Source organism: Triturus cristatus, chromosome 1_2 (genome assembly GCF_964204655.1).
Source record: "Triturus cristatus chromosome 1_2, aTriCri1.1, whole genome shotgun sequence".
NCBI lineage: Eukaryota > Metazoa > Chordata > Amphibia > Caudata > Salamandridae > Triturus > Triturus cristatus.
In genome coordinates, this window is record NC_140580.1 from 1,196,461,785 (window position 1) to 1,196,474,124 (window position 12,340).

At 47.5% G+C, this 12,340-nt stretch overlaps 1 protein-coding gene across 3 annotated transcripts in view; it reads right to left on the bottom strand.

Annotated features, from left to right (window-relative positions):
- COL27A1 (collagen type XXVII alpha 1 chain) overlaps positions 1-12,340 on the bottom strand; it is a 2,221,286-nt gene that overhangs the window by 744,134 nt on the left and 1,464,812 nt on the right. For all 3 annotated transcript variants that reach the window (XM_085614179.1, XM_085614180.1, XM_085614178.1), the window contains exon 33: positions 3,330-3,383. In XM_085614179.1, coding sequence (XP_085470305.1) covers positions 3,330-3,383 — 54 coding nt within the window. The remainder of the gene's footprint in view (positions 1-3,329; positions 3,384-12,340) is intronic.

Here is a 12,340-nt window from a genome sequence, read left to right on the forward strand (position 1 = left end):
TGGACTGTGCTGTGCTTTCTGGGACGCCAAGTCCTGCATTTATTAGGATGGAGCTGAGCCGCTTGAGATCTCACTCGGTTCTTTCTCGGGCCAGTCAACATTTCTGACATGGGGAAAAGTGCTTGACCATTGAAACATGGCTCATCTTTATTTCTAAGATCCAGTCTGGGATCTTGTCTGCTAATAGGTCCGGGACGTGCCCTTACAGTCCTCCATTGGTTTCGGAGAGGGAGCCTTGCTGATACCCGGAAACAAAACCCTGTGATTCGACCTGGGGTCTACAGCCACACCTTAGATCCTTCTCGGTTTGTAATTGTAAGGAGACGCCTCTTTTTGTATGGTCACCCCAAAGTTTTTGACTGATACTTCTGTTTTTTCAACTCCGAGAGTGCACGGAGGCCTGCTGGTCAGACCTGAAAGCCTACACCCAATTGGCATAGGTGAACCCCCTTCTAAGCCCCCAACATATGGTACAGGAATCCCCAGGGCCTGTGAGCCCGGGGGTCCCCCCAGGCACTGCTGCATTAGTTGTGCCATCCTAAGCGGCACAAGGTAAAACGTACCCACAGTCTGCCACTGCAGACTGGAAGGGTAGCTTTTAACTTCTAGCTAGTGGGCTTGTATGTCCCCAACAGACGCCTTAGTTCATGTGCTGAGCGGTTACTAAACACGACTAGAATCAAAAGAGCCAGATGGGGCGGTAGATCCTTTGCACATCTGGCACCCAAGCTGTGGAATTCACCACCACCTGAGCTCAGATTTCTGGAAACAGAATCAATCTTCAGCTTAAGACCTGGTTTTTCCATCAGTGCCATTAAACTCCCCTCTGGCTTTTGCACCGTATCTGACTTCTAGCACTGGGAAGCCCTTAGGCAGACACGTGCTTTGAAAATCCTACATTACATTACATTACTTTGTCATATTAAAGAGTGGCAAACCCAAACCCCCTTTTTAAGTCACCCCTTCGGCAGGAATATCGAGTCCTAAGACAGGGTACAACATATTAGAAAAGTAGAGCGTGCGTTGGACATGTTGTAGTAGCAAAAACCAGAAATTATCGTTTTTGCAGAAAGAAAGACTGGTAGCGCCATTGGTGAGTCGAGAGTTGCACACTTACAGCTCAGCTGCGCTAATGTCTGAATGGGACTACTAAAATTGGCACTTTAAGGTATCCAACAACTCAGTACGTTAGGCCTGACTTGATGTCCAAGTTGAAATTAATATAACTTGTTTCTACAGGCAACTTTTAGAAAGTTGCTATTTAGTTGCCAAGTTTTCCAGTGGCCATTTACAGGGCCCGTCCTCGAGACAGCCTTCTGTCCACCTGAGGGAGATGTGTAATGGCGCCCAGGACAGATAACAATAAAGGACTGCTTTTGCAGGAGGTGTTCCCTCCTCCTGGAAGGAAGCCACACGGGGTGTTAGCCCAAAATATTAGCTTCAAAGGGAAAGCCACCATTGAAGGGCAAATGGTAGCCACACTCAAGAGGGGCTGCTCTTTTCTTCGGATAGACAGGTTGGCATCAGGGACAGAGGGGGGTGGAAACACTGACAACATAGTTTTTCTTGTGGATCTGTAGCCCACAAGTATCTGCACCTCTAGGGTGGTCCACCAAGCTCTTGAGGAAGAGTGAGGGTTCTGCCATCTCGAGATTGGGCAGAATGGGGCCTGCTGGGATCCACCTGTCACAGAAAGTTGTCATTAGACAGAGGGAACCTAGTAGCCCACTGGCTAGTAACTGCAACCTCCCACAAGGGCAGATTTTGGGCATAAAAGGGGCATCCCTGGTACTCAGATCTTGCTTGAATGGAAGAAGAGGACTGAAAAAGGACTGCCCTGCTGACCTGGTAACCGGTGAAGAAGAGGATGCACAGAAGTTGGACTGCAACTGCTGCTCCGTGGGCTGGCGAAGAAAGGACTGTGGGTGCTGCTCCTTGGGCTAGTGAAGAGAGGACTGCGCCTGCTGCTCTTCGGGCTAGCGAGAAAAGGACTGCACCTGCTGCTTCTTGGGCTAGCGAAGAAAGGACTGCGCCTGCTGCTCCTTGGGCTAGCAAACAGAGTACTGTGCCGCTGCTCCTTGGGCTAGCGAAGAAAGGACTGCACCTGATGCTCCTTGGGCTAGTAAAGCAAAGGACTGCACCCGCTGCTCCTTGGGCATGTGAAGAGAGGACTGCACCTGCTGCTCCTTGGACTAGCAAAGAGAGGACTGCACCTGCTGCTCCTTGGGCTAGCAAAGAGAATACTGCGCCTGCTGCTCTTTGGGCTAGGAAAGAGAGTACTGTGCCTGCTGCTCCTTGGGCTAGCAAAGCGAAGGACTGCACCGGCTGCTCCTTGGGCTAGCGAAGAGAGAACTAAGCGTGCTGCTCCTTTGGCTAGCGAAGAAAGGACGGTGGTTGCTGTGTCCTATTTGTGGAGAAGTAATCACTGATCCCAGCCTGAAGCAGAAACTCCAAAACTCAATTGGCTGACTTATTTTCACAGCACAGAGCCACAAAAGGTGAAGGAGCCTGCAACTGTGAGTTGGTAGGCCAGATCACCGGATTGCAGCTCCTCGCCACCATGCAGCCCAAGAGACTAGGAACTGATGCTTAGAACTTGCACACTAGTCCTCTGGATCCGGAAGAGTCATTGGAGTGCAGTTTGGTTGCTAAGAAGGAAAGATACTGCCAAAAGAAGGAAACTGCTGTAACCACTGTGCCGGGCGACTGGATGTCTGCTGACCGGGAGAAGGCTTTATGGCACGCTGATCCATGTGGCCAGAATGACCTCACCAGGACCGTGGAGTAGCCCCAGGAAGACCCCCGTCAACTGCACAGCATCCTCAGCATCCTTGAGCATCTTCTGCGTCCTGTATCCCTTGCATCAGGACCACTCAATAGAAGTCACCGGCACAGCGTCACTGACGCTGGGACTGGGCTGAAGACTGCTTTCTTAAGGTGGCAACTGTTTTGTTGGGACTTGCTGGCCCCCTTGAGTGGCTCCTTGATAAAGTTGGCCACCCAAAATAACTGAAAGTAATCACATTCCACTCTGGGTTGAGCTTGAGGTTTAACAAACGAAACCTAACTGGTGCTAATGGGGTTGGCAAGTATTACACAGGGAGGTCACCCAACCATACCATATAAAGGACCCCATTTCCTAACAGTAATGAAATACATAACAATCACATTAAATTAATAAATAACACCGTTTGGGAGAAACAACGCACCTAGGAACAGTACCTGAAGAGGTCATTATTAATTATTGATTATGAAAGGGTTTAAAGAGGGAGAACAGGAGAAGGGATCAGTAGAGAAGGAACATTACAATCTGAGGCAGAAACACCCACCTTCGGCCCAGGAGCACCCAGTGGGCCGATGGGTCCCGGTTGTCCTGGAGGGCCCTGAAACAAGAAAGCAGAGTTTAGGTGAACTCGGTGTAATGCATGAACGAAGCTGGCCATCAATATTTTGCTTTGAACAACACTTTATCATTTATTTTTAATTTTAGTGTACAAAAAGATTTGTTACAAACATTTTTCAGACCTACTTTAAAATATGAAAAAAATATATTGAAAGAAATCCAATGAAGAAAGGGAGAGAAAGAGCACAAGAAAGAACGAGAATAAGGACAAGAAAGAGGAGAACAACTACAAGAAAGAAGGATGAAAAGTACAAGAAAGAAGGAGAATGAGGACAACAAAAATGTGAGGGAAGAGAAAGCAGAGGCAGATAGAATTGTTTGGCTAATTGACAAATAGATTTATGTTGTAAAAGGCAAAGCGTCTGAGCTGAGAGGAAGCAGCTGGAGAACTTTGGGTGAGCTCCAGCGTACGATAGGTTTAAACTCTCTGATTCTGTGCCTACCTACGTTAGACCCTCCTTCGAACGATGTCCTTTCCACCCCAGAATTCTTCTTTCTTTGCATTTGAGACCCCAACTGCTTGCTTTTGGGTTAACTTCCTATCAACTGGTTGCATATAGATCTGGTATCTCTGGGTGCTTAGGGGTTCACTAGTTCTAAGAGGTGTTCATGTCCATGATAACTACCCTGACACCAGAAGCTTGGGGCAGACAGTGTCTATGGTATAGCTTTTGTGAGGTAGGAAAACCCTGTGAAGGACGGGCTTCGGGACGTTAACTGCATTGACAGTCAAACTCTACGTGTACAAGACAAAACAACGGAGAGACCCACAAAAGGCTCCAGAGATTCAAAGCAGATCCGTGGTTTCAGTGAGAAGCCCTAATCAACAAATGTCCACCTCCTAAGGTCATGTGAGTGACCACAGAAAGGTAAGATGCCTAACCGGCTTAAAAAGGTGCTCCAAACAGGGCCCAATGACCCGTCCCATAACCCTGTGAACTGTCTCATTAGACTGTCTCAGACCTCTTGCATGCTCACATGACCTGTCTCAGACCTCATGCATGCTCACATGACCTGTCTTAGACGTCCTGCATGCTCACATGACCAGTCTCAGACCTCTTGCATGCTCACATGACCTGTTTCATACGTCTTGCATGATCGCATGTCCTGTCTCACGACGATCATATGATCACATGACCTGTCTGATGACAATCGCATGCTCACTTGAGCTGTCTCACGATCGTCGCATGATCACATGACCTGTCTCAGACCTCTCGCATGATCACATGACCTGTATCATGACCATCACATGATCAAATGACCTGTCTCACGACAATCGCATGCTCACTTGACCTGTCTCATGACCATCGCATGCTCACATGACCAGTCTCAGACCTCTTACATGCTCACATGTCCTGTCTCACGACCATCGCATGATCACACGACCTGTCTCACGACCATTGCATGCTCAGATGACCTGTCTCATGACCATCACATGCCCTGTCACATACCTCTCGCATGCTCACATGACCTGTCTTAGACGTCCTGCATGCTCACATGACCAGTCTCAGACCTCTTGCATGCTCACATGACCTGTTTCATACGTCTTGCATGATCGCATGTCCTGTCTCACGACGATCATATGATCACATGACCTGTCTCATGACCATCGCATGATCACATGACCTGTCTCATGACAATCGCATGCTCACTTGAGCTGTCTCACGATCGTCGCATGATCACATGACCTGTCTCAGACCTCTCGCATGATCACATGACCTGTATCATGACCATCGCATCATCAAATGACCTGTCTCACGACAATCGCATGCTCACTTGACCTGTCTCACGACCATCGCATGCTCACATGACCAGTCTCAGACCTCTTGCATGCTCACATGTCCTGTCTCACGACCATCGCATGATCACACGACCTGTCTCACGACCATTGCATGCTCAGATGACCTGTCTCACGACCATCACATGCCCTGTCACATACCTCTCGCATGCTCACATAACCTGTCTCAAACCTCTCGCATGCTCACATGACCTGTCTCAGACCTCTCGCATGATCACATGACCTGTCTCAGCCTTTTGCATGCTCACATGACCAGTCAGACGTCTTGCATGGTCACATGACCTGTCTCAAACCTCTCGCATGCTCCCATGACCTGTCTCAGACCTCTCGCATGATCACATGACCTGTCTCAGCCTTTTGCATGCTCACATGACCGGTCAGACGTCTCGCATGCTCACATGACCTGTCTCAGACGTCTCGCATGTTCACATGGCCTGTCTCACGACCATCCCATGCTCACATGATCTGTCTCAGCCCTCTCGCATGATCACATGACCTGTCTCACGACCAGGCCTGGGGATCATTTTATTCAAGCCAGAATAATCGGCGTAATTTAGGTAATTTCACATTAGTCTTTGGCACAGAATTACTGACAATAACGTGATTACGCCGCTCGCCTAATTAAGAGTAATTTATAGGAATAAAAATCCTTCCATGAGACCACATTTAGCGACTGCCCTCGCTGCTGTTTATATTCTGTTGCATTTAGTGCATTTGTATTAGCACAAAATGCATCCTCGTGTCCATTTTGTAATGTATGAAGATTTGTTGAGTGAAGCATCACCAGGGAGGGTATCCGGGAGCTAAGGACGCAGTTTGTGTGAGGGCGCGATGCTGAATGCTGGGGGTACATTGGGGAAAATCCGACCTCAAGTGAGCACCATCGGCCATTCGTGCTACTCTCCCTGTTCCGTTGCATTTAGCACCATCGGTCATTCGTGCTACTCTCCCTGTTCCGTTGCATTTAGCACCATCGGCCATTCGTGCTACTCTCCCTGTTCCGTTGCATTTAGCACCATCGGTCATTCGTGCTACTCTCCCTGTTCCGTTGCATTGAGCACCATCGGCCATTCGTGCTGCTCTCCCTGTTCCGTTGCATTTAGCCCCATGTTGGATGCGACGGGGCATTTGTGCGCTAAGGAAATAGAGCTAAATGCTGAATGACTCTTCTCATGTACTTCCACTGAACTTTTAGGTAATTTCGCGTGATTACACTACATGGAATTACCAGAGTTATGCCCACCCTACTAATGCCACTATGAGTTATCTGGTGATCGCACAACAAGATATTTAAACCATTTAAATAAATACTAGAGACCGGGCGCGACCCAATGACCTGTCTATCAACCCCAAGACCTGTCATCTCATGTCCCAATGATCTGCCTCATAATCCCATGACCACCCTGGCATGTCTGATCACCACACAACAGTGGGATGTAGAACCTTTCTAACAAGATTCTAGAAGGAGGCATCAATGTTTTATGACACCATGAACTCTCTCACAACCTCAAGCCCTGTCATACACAACAGTGAGGCACAGAACCTTTCTAACAAGAAACTGGAACAAGGACAAACTAAAGTCAACAATGGTGTTTCAGGGCCGATAGTAGGATTTCTCAATAGGCTGAAGGTGCCGATATGTGATCGACATTGCTGCTATGCCTACATTTCACATTTTTAAAGATTGTCTTATATATAGATATTGCATGGAGGACTTTTGCGGGTTTCAGGTTAGTAAAAATCATAAGAGATATATTCGACATATGTAAAATGATTCCAATTCCATTGCATATCCAGCCCTATCATTTTTGCTTGAAACGCATTGATGTTTGCACATCTCGTCATTATGGTCCGTTAAAGACAATAATTGCTTAAAGTATGTACATTTATCCATGGGTACCAAGTACGATCGTGAGGGCAAAAAGGAAACCATGGACTCCCTATCTAATAAAAAAAAAAAATCTAAGCTTCCTTTAGTGACAGTCCCATCAGTTCATTGAGTCTCCAAGGGTTGTCTCCGGCTTTCATACTTTTTAACACCACATGTACTTTGGAACCAAGTGCAGGAAGAAGAAGAATCCGATTATGGAGCCAGAGAATAAGATACTTACCTTTGCTAACGCTCTTTCTGGCGGATACTGCAAGTGCGGGTTCCTCACCTTGTGAATACCACTTGGTGCCAGTCCGGATGTGGACATTTTCAGAGCATTACTAGAGTGCGTCAGGAGGTGGCAACCCGCGGGTCTACGTCAGCTTCGTCCTGCCCCACGAGTGACATCGGAGCTGCATATAAGGGCCACCTCTGCGTGCTGACATCTTTCTTGACCCTGTCCATGCCCTCAGAGACAGAGTCTAATAACTGATCAGAAATGACAGTGTGCCATTCTACGGAAGGGGGATTTAAGAGGACGGTGTGTAATCTGCAGGTAGATAGAGTATTCACCAGGAAAAGCATTCCAGAAGGTACGCAACCGATCTTCTGATGGGTAATCCTAACTGCAGATTCTTTACCTTTTGAATAGATACCAAAGCAGTCCCTCCCAAGGCGTTGGGTCTATGAAACGACTCAGATCCAAGCGTTCTGCCGAACCCATTCCACGGACCTGACTGTCAAGGCATTAATGCTTTGTAAAGGTGTGCCCTGATGCCCACATAGCAGCAAGACAGATACCCAGGACAGGCACTCCGTGTGCCAATGCTGTGCTGCAATGAGCGCTCAGCCCTTCTGGAGGCTGCTTCCTAGCCAATGCATAGCAAAGCCTAATACAGAGGACAATCCATTGTGATACGGTCTGTTTCTACGTCGCCTTGCCTCTCCGTGCTCTAGAGAACCCCAGAAGGAGCTGGCTCTTTCGAAAGGAGTTAACATGGAGCAAAGAATGCCAGAAGAGCAATGGATTGTCCGACATGAAAGACAGTGCCAAGGTTTGCCAGGAAAACTGCTCCGATCCGTAACACCAGTTTGGCAGGAAAAATGCTGGTGTCGGGTGCTAGAACGAACAGAGCTAAAAGCTTAATCAAGCAACTAGCTGAAGTTATCACAATGAGAAAGACAGTTTTGAGAATTAAGAGACACAAATGACAGCTGTGCATTGGCTCAAACGGTGTAAGATAAGGAATGTGAGAACCAAATTAAGGTCCCACTAAGGCATCACAAAGGGTTTAGGTGGGAACATATGTGCTCAGCTTTTCAGAAAATACATCACAGCAGGTGACTCAAACAACAACAGTTGGCCCATTGAACGCAAAAATGCCTTCAACAGTGCCCACTGTAAGTCCTTGCTAGGCTACAAAAACACAAACGCACGACATCTGAAAGCTTTGTCTGTAATGGACCCATACTGTGGGAGCCACACCAAACCTATCCCTGCACCCGGCATTGACAAATTCTGTCGAAGGGTGCTTGGCTGCCGAAACCACTTGCAAACTTCGGGAAGAAGGTTGAATGAAGTGCTGCCGCGCAATCTCCACACATCAAAGTGTAGATTATGCAGGCAGGGTCCATGACCCTGCCTTGTCAGTGCGACAGAAGATCCTCCTGAAACAGCATCCTTATGGAAAGGACAGATGCTCATGCCCAGATGTTCCAGGTAATACGAGTAGCGGTGTACCGGGCAGATGGTGTTCACTGACAGCACTGACCGCAGAGCAAAACTCTTGGGGGAAAAGATGTGCTTGCCAAATGCATCTATTCTCTCTCAAACTATTGATCAGGTGGGGTGGTGGGGACGCGGTGCAATTAACCTTACTGGTGGATGCTTGCACCACCAAGCTCTCTGCATGAGAGGTGTGTAAAAAAGTCAGGGTCATCTGGGCTGATCTAGGGTGCAGAGCAACCTATTAACTGATGGTCATGAATATGGTTTGTCGTACTTTAATCTCTGTGACCGCGTAGGGGACAGGGCCCCACCCCTGTCTATCCTGGTATTAGCGAACCGCAAATGGTTAATGCGGTATGTACAAGTGCTTTGTATACCGTTCTAGCTATGAATGCACTGTGTACACGTTATTCTGCATCACTACGCGGGTTCCATTTTGGAAGCAGAGGCCATCTTGTGATTGCCCTCACATAGGCTATAATGAAGCAAATACGGGCCTCACAGCACATTTGCCTTTTCATGACTCTTCTGTGACCTGGGCAGCTTGGCTCTGCTGCCCCAGGTCAAACTGGTTTCACGAGCTCCCCTTCCTCCGGCCACCTGTGATTAGCATCAGGGCTTGACACGCCATAAAGTCCTTTCATCCCACACAAGCCTCTGGCTAATCTCTTTTACACCTGACTGTTCCTGCTTTATGACTTGTTTCTATCAACAAGAGCTGCCCGTGTTTTATTGGGGCCTATCGATATCTGATGTGGGATCTGAACCTTGCTGTGTAAATATTTGTGGGCTGGCTTAGCTGGAATGTGGGATGGTCATCATGACTCTGCCTTTTCGTTTGTAATGTACACGTGTATATGGCCGTATCATAAACCTAGGAATGTATGCCTGAGGCAGGAAAAACTGTACTTAAGGAGAAGTCCGTTTCTATGATTTTTGGCAGTCTCCTGAGAACATACACGCTGTTGTACTTCTAGGATATCTGTAATTGGTCTGCAGCCAATAAATGAATCTTTGACTTCACCCAGAAGACTCTGTGTTTCTGTAGGTCTGGAACAGGGAGAACCCAGAAGTCATAGGGTGTGTGCCCCTGCACCGCTGGGCTTAAAATACCCAGTACTTCAGTTTGGCGCCCAACTCGGGACGATTTCAGAGGTACCAGTCCAAGCCAGAGGTTCGTGAGGAGCTTCGTGTGGAAATTCTGGAGGAAGGCCGCCACTTCATCGACCCCTGCATGTCGACGTGGTCCGAAAGTCTTTTCTGCGAGGTTCTCCGCGTCCCGACGGCTACGAAGGACTGCTGCCCTGATTAATCGACCTGTTTTGGACCCTTGACGAGTTTTGATAGAGCGAAACAATCGAGAGAGTCTTCTGGTGACGCCATTGATCATCAATATTCAGTTAAGTATAAGTGGAGCGTCTCCCATTTGTTTGGTATCCCTCGGGATCGTTTTGATTTGGGAATTTGGAGTTTGCAAACGCCAAAGCCAGAGGACTCGTGTATTCATGAGACTATCGTAATCGATAATCCTTTGACGTTTTGGGTCTAGACTAGTGAGCGAAGATGCCTGGTTCTAGAATATTTGGTAGATTGTTTTGTTTAGGTTGTGGAAGAGATTTCCAGCTGGAGGAATCATGTCTGGTTCCTCCGGTTGGAACTCCAACTTATGAGCTCTATGTAAAACATGGCGTAGGCCCCATTGCATATAACGAAGTATGGATCCACTACACCAGAAAAGACGGTGTTTTAAAATGGCCCCAAAATGGTAGTTTCGATACCGATATTTTAGATAATTTGGAAATTAAATTGTTTAAAAAGAAAGCCCGGCCGGCGATGTTTGATTCTTTCCGCTTATGGCGGAAGGAAGCCAAACAGAAGGAAATTAAGCTAGCGAAAAAGAATAAGAGAGAGAAAGGTATGACAGTAATGCAAGCAGCTGTACAATTCAAAGACAATGAGGAGGAGCAGATGAATGAGCAATTGCACAGGCAGCGTAAGTTAGGGATCAACAAATGTTACCCAGCTTTACCGCACTCTAAATAGAATGAGTTAGAAGAAAAGGAGAAAGATCCCCTGATGTCGCATTTGTTGAGTTTGCCACCCCCGTATGCTCAAAATGCCACGGCGCCTCCCCAGCTTGTGAATATGCCACCTCCAGTTAATATACTGCAAGCTTTGCCGCTACCGCCAGCTGCTTCGCAGCCGGCTCCTATCCCTATAGCGCAGCCCTCTCAAGGGCCGCCAGTTGTGTTTCCAACTGCCCCCGCGCTTCCTGCGACTTTGTCTAATTCAGCAGCTGCCTCCCCTGACACTCTTCCTTGCACCACTCCAGTACCTGTTTCTGCATCCTCTTTTCTCCCCTCTGTTTATCCCCCTGTTTTCGCCTCAACTTCTCCTTCAGCGCGACAGCGTTTAGCTAATGTGGTTACTACGTTAATGTCACCTCTCTTTGAGTCATCCGGTGCGACTCCTGGCTTACAGCGTAAGCAATTACGCAGTCAATTGCCTAACCCCGATGAGAAAAGGTAATAGATCGCATGGCGCGTAGATGGATTGTTTTCCCTTCAGTATATGATGTGGAATCAGTTGTCAACGTTTTCCATCAATGGGATGCCCCAAAACAGAGGTATGTCTTTGAGAAAATGTGCAAAATTCTCTGTGAGGAATTGGATGATAGTGGTAGAGACCCGAAGCCCGCAGGAGTTGTGTCGAGTGAGATTTGACTTTGGAACTGGTACCATTGTGGATCGCGATGTAGATAAAGCAGTTGCGGTTGTATTATCCTTCAGGAATGATGATTGTCAACAGTCGTTGTTTGAACCTGATGTCCCTGTGGGAAAGAGGGTAAAAGCACGCCAATATCCGATGCGTGAGGTTCCCCCAGTTTGGAGACCTGCTGAACCAAATGCTAATCCACCTGTCTTAGCACATTTTCAGCGTATTTGGGTACATGTTCCATGGAAAAGATCTGAGGTGCTAGCACTTAAACAGACATTGCCTGATCCCCGTAAAAACCCTACCGGTTATTATAAGGAGTTGTCACAAACTGCAGAATCCTATGTAATGAATCTGGCTGATATAGATATGCTGTTTGGGAATGTGGTTCCACAGCCTTTGTGGGGATCCATTCGTAATATGGATCATGCTGCAGAACTAGGGGACACATGGGCTAACATCATCGCTGCTGACGCTAGACAGATTGGTGGCGCGAAACCAGAGCCTTTAATAGCAGAACTCCCTGGTAGAATCATCACGTATATGAAGACAATAATGCCCGCGATGCGCGTAAATTGGGACAAGCTATCTGCATGCAAGCAGAAGAAAGATGAGACAGTGTCAGACTTCTTTACCAGGTTTGAAGAAACGTTTATTGACCACAGTGGGCAAGATATGAGTACTGAGGGTGGCCAACGGTTATTTGTGGATAAATTTGTGCAGAATTTCCTTCCTGACCTGTGTAAAAAGTTAAAAGATTCAGAAAGTTCTTGGGCTGTTTCCTGTTCAGCGCAAATACCGGCTACTGCACAGTATTATAAAAAC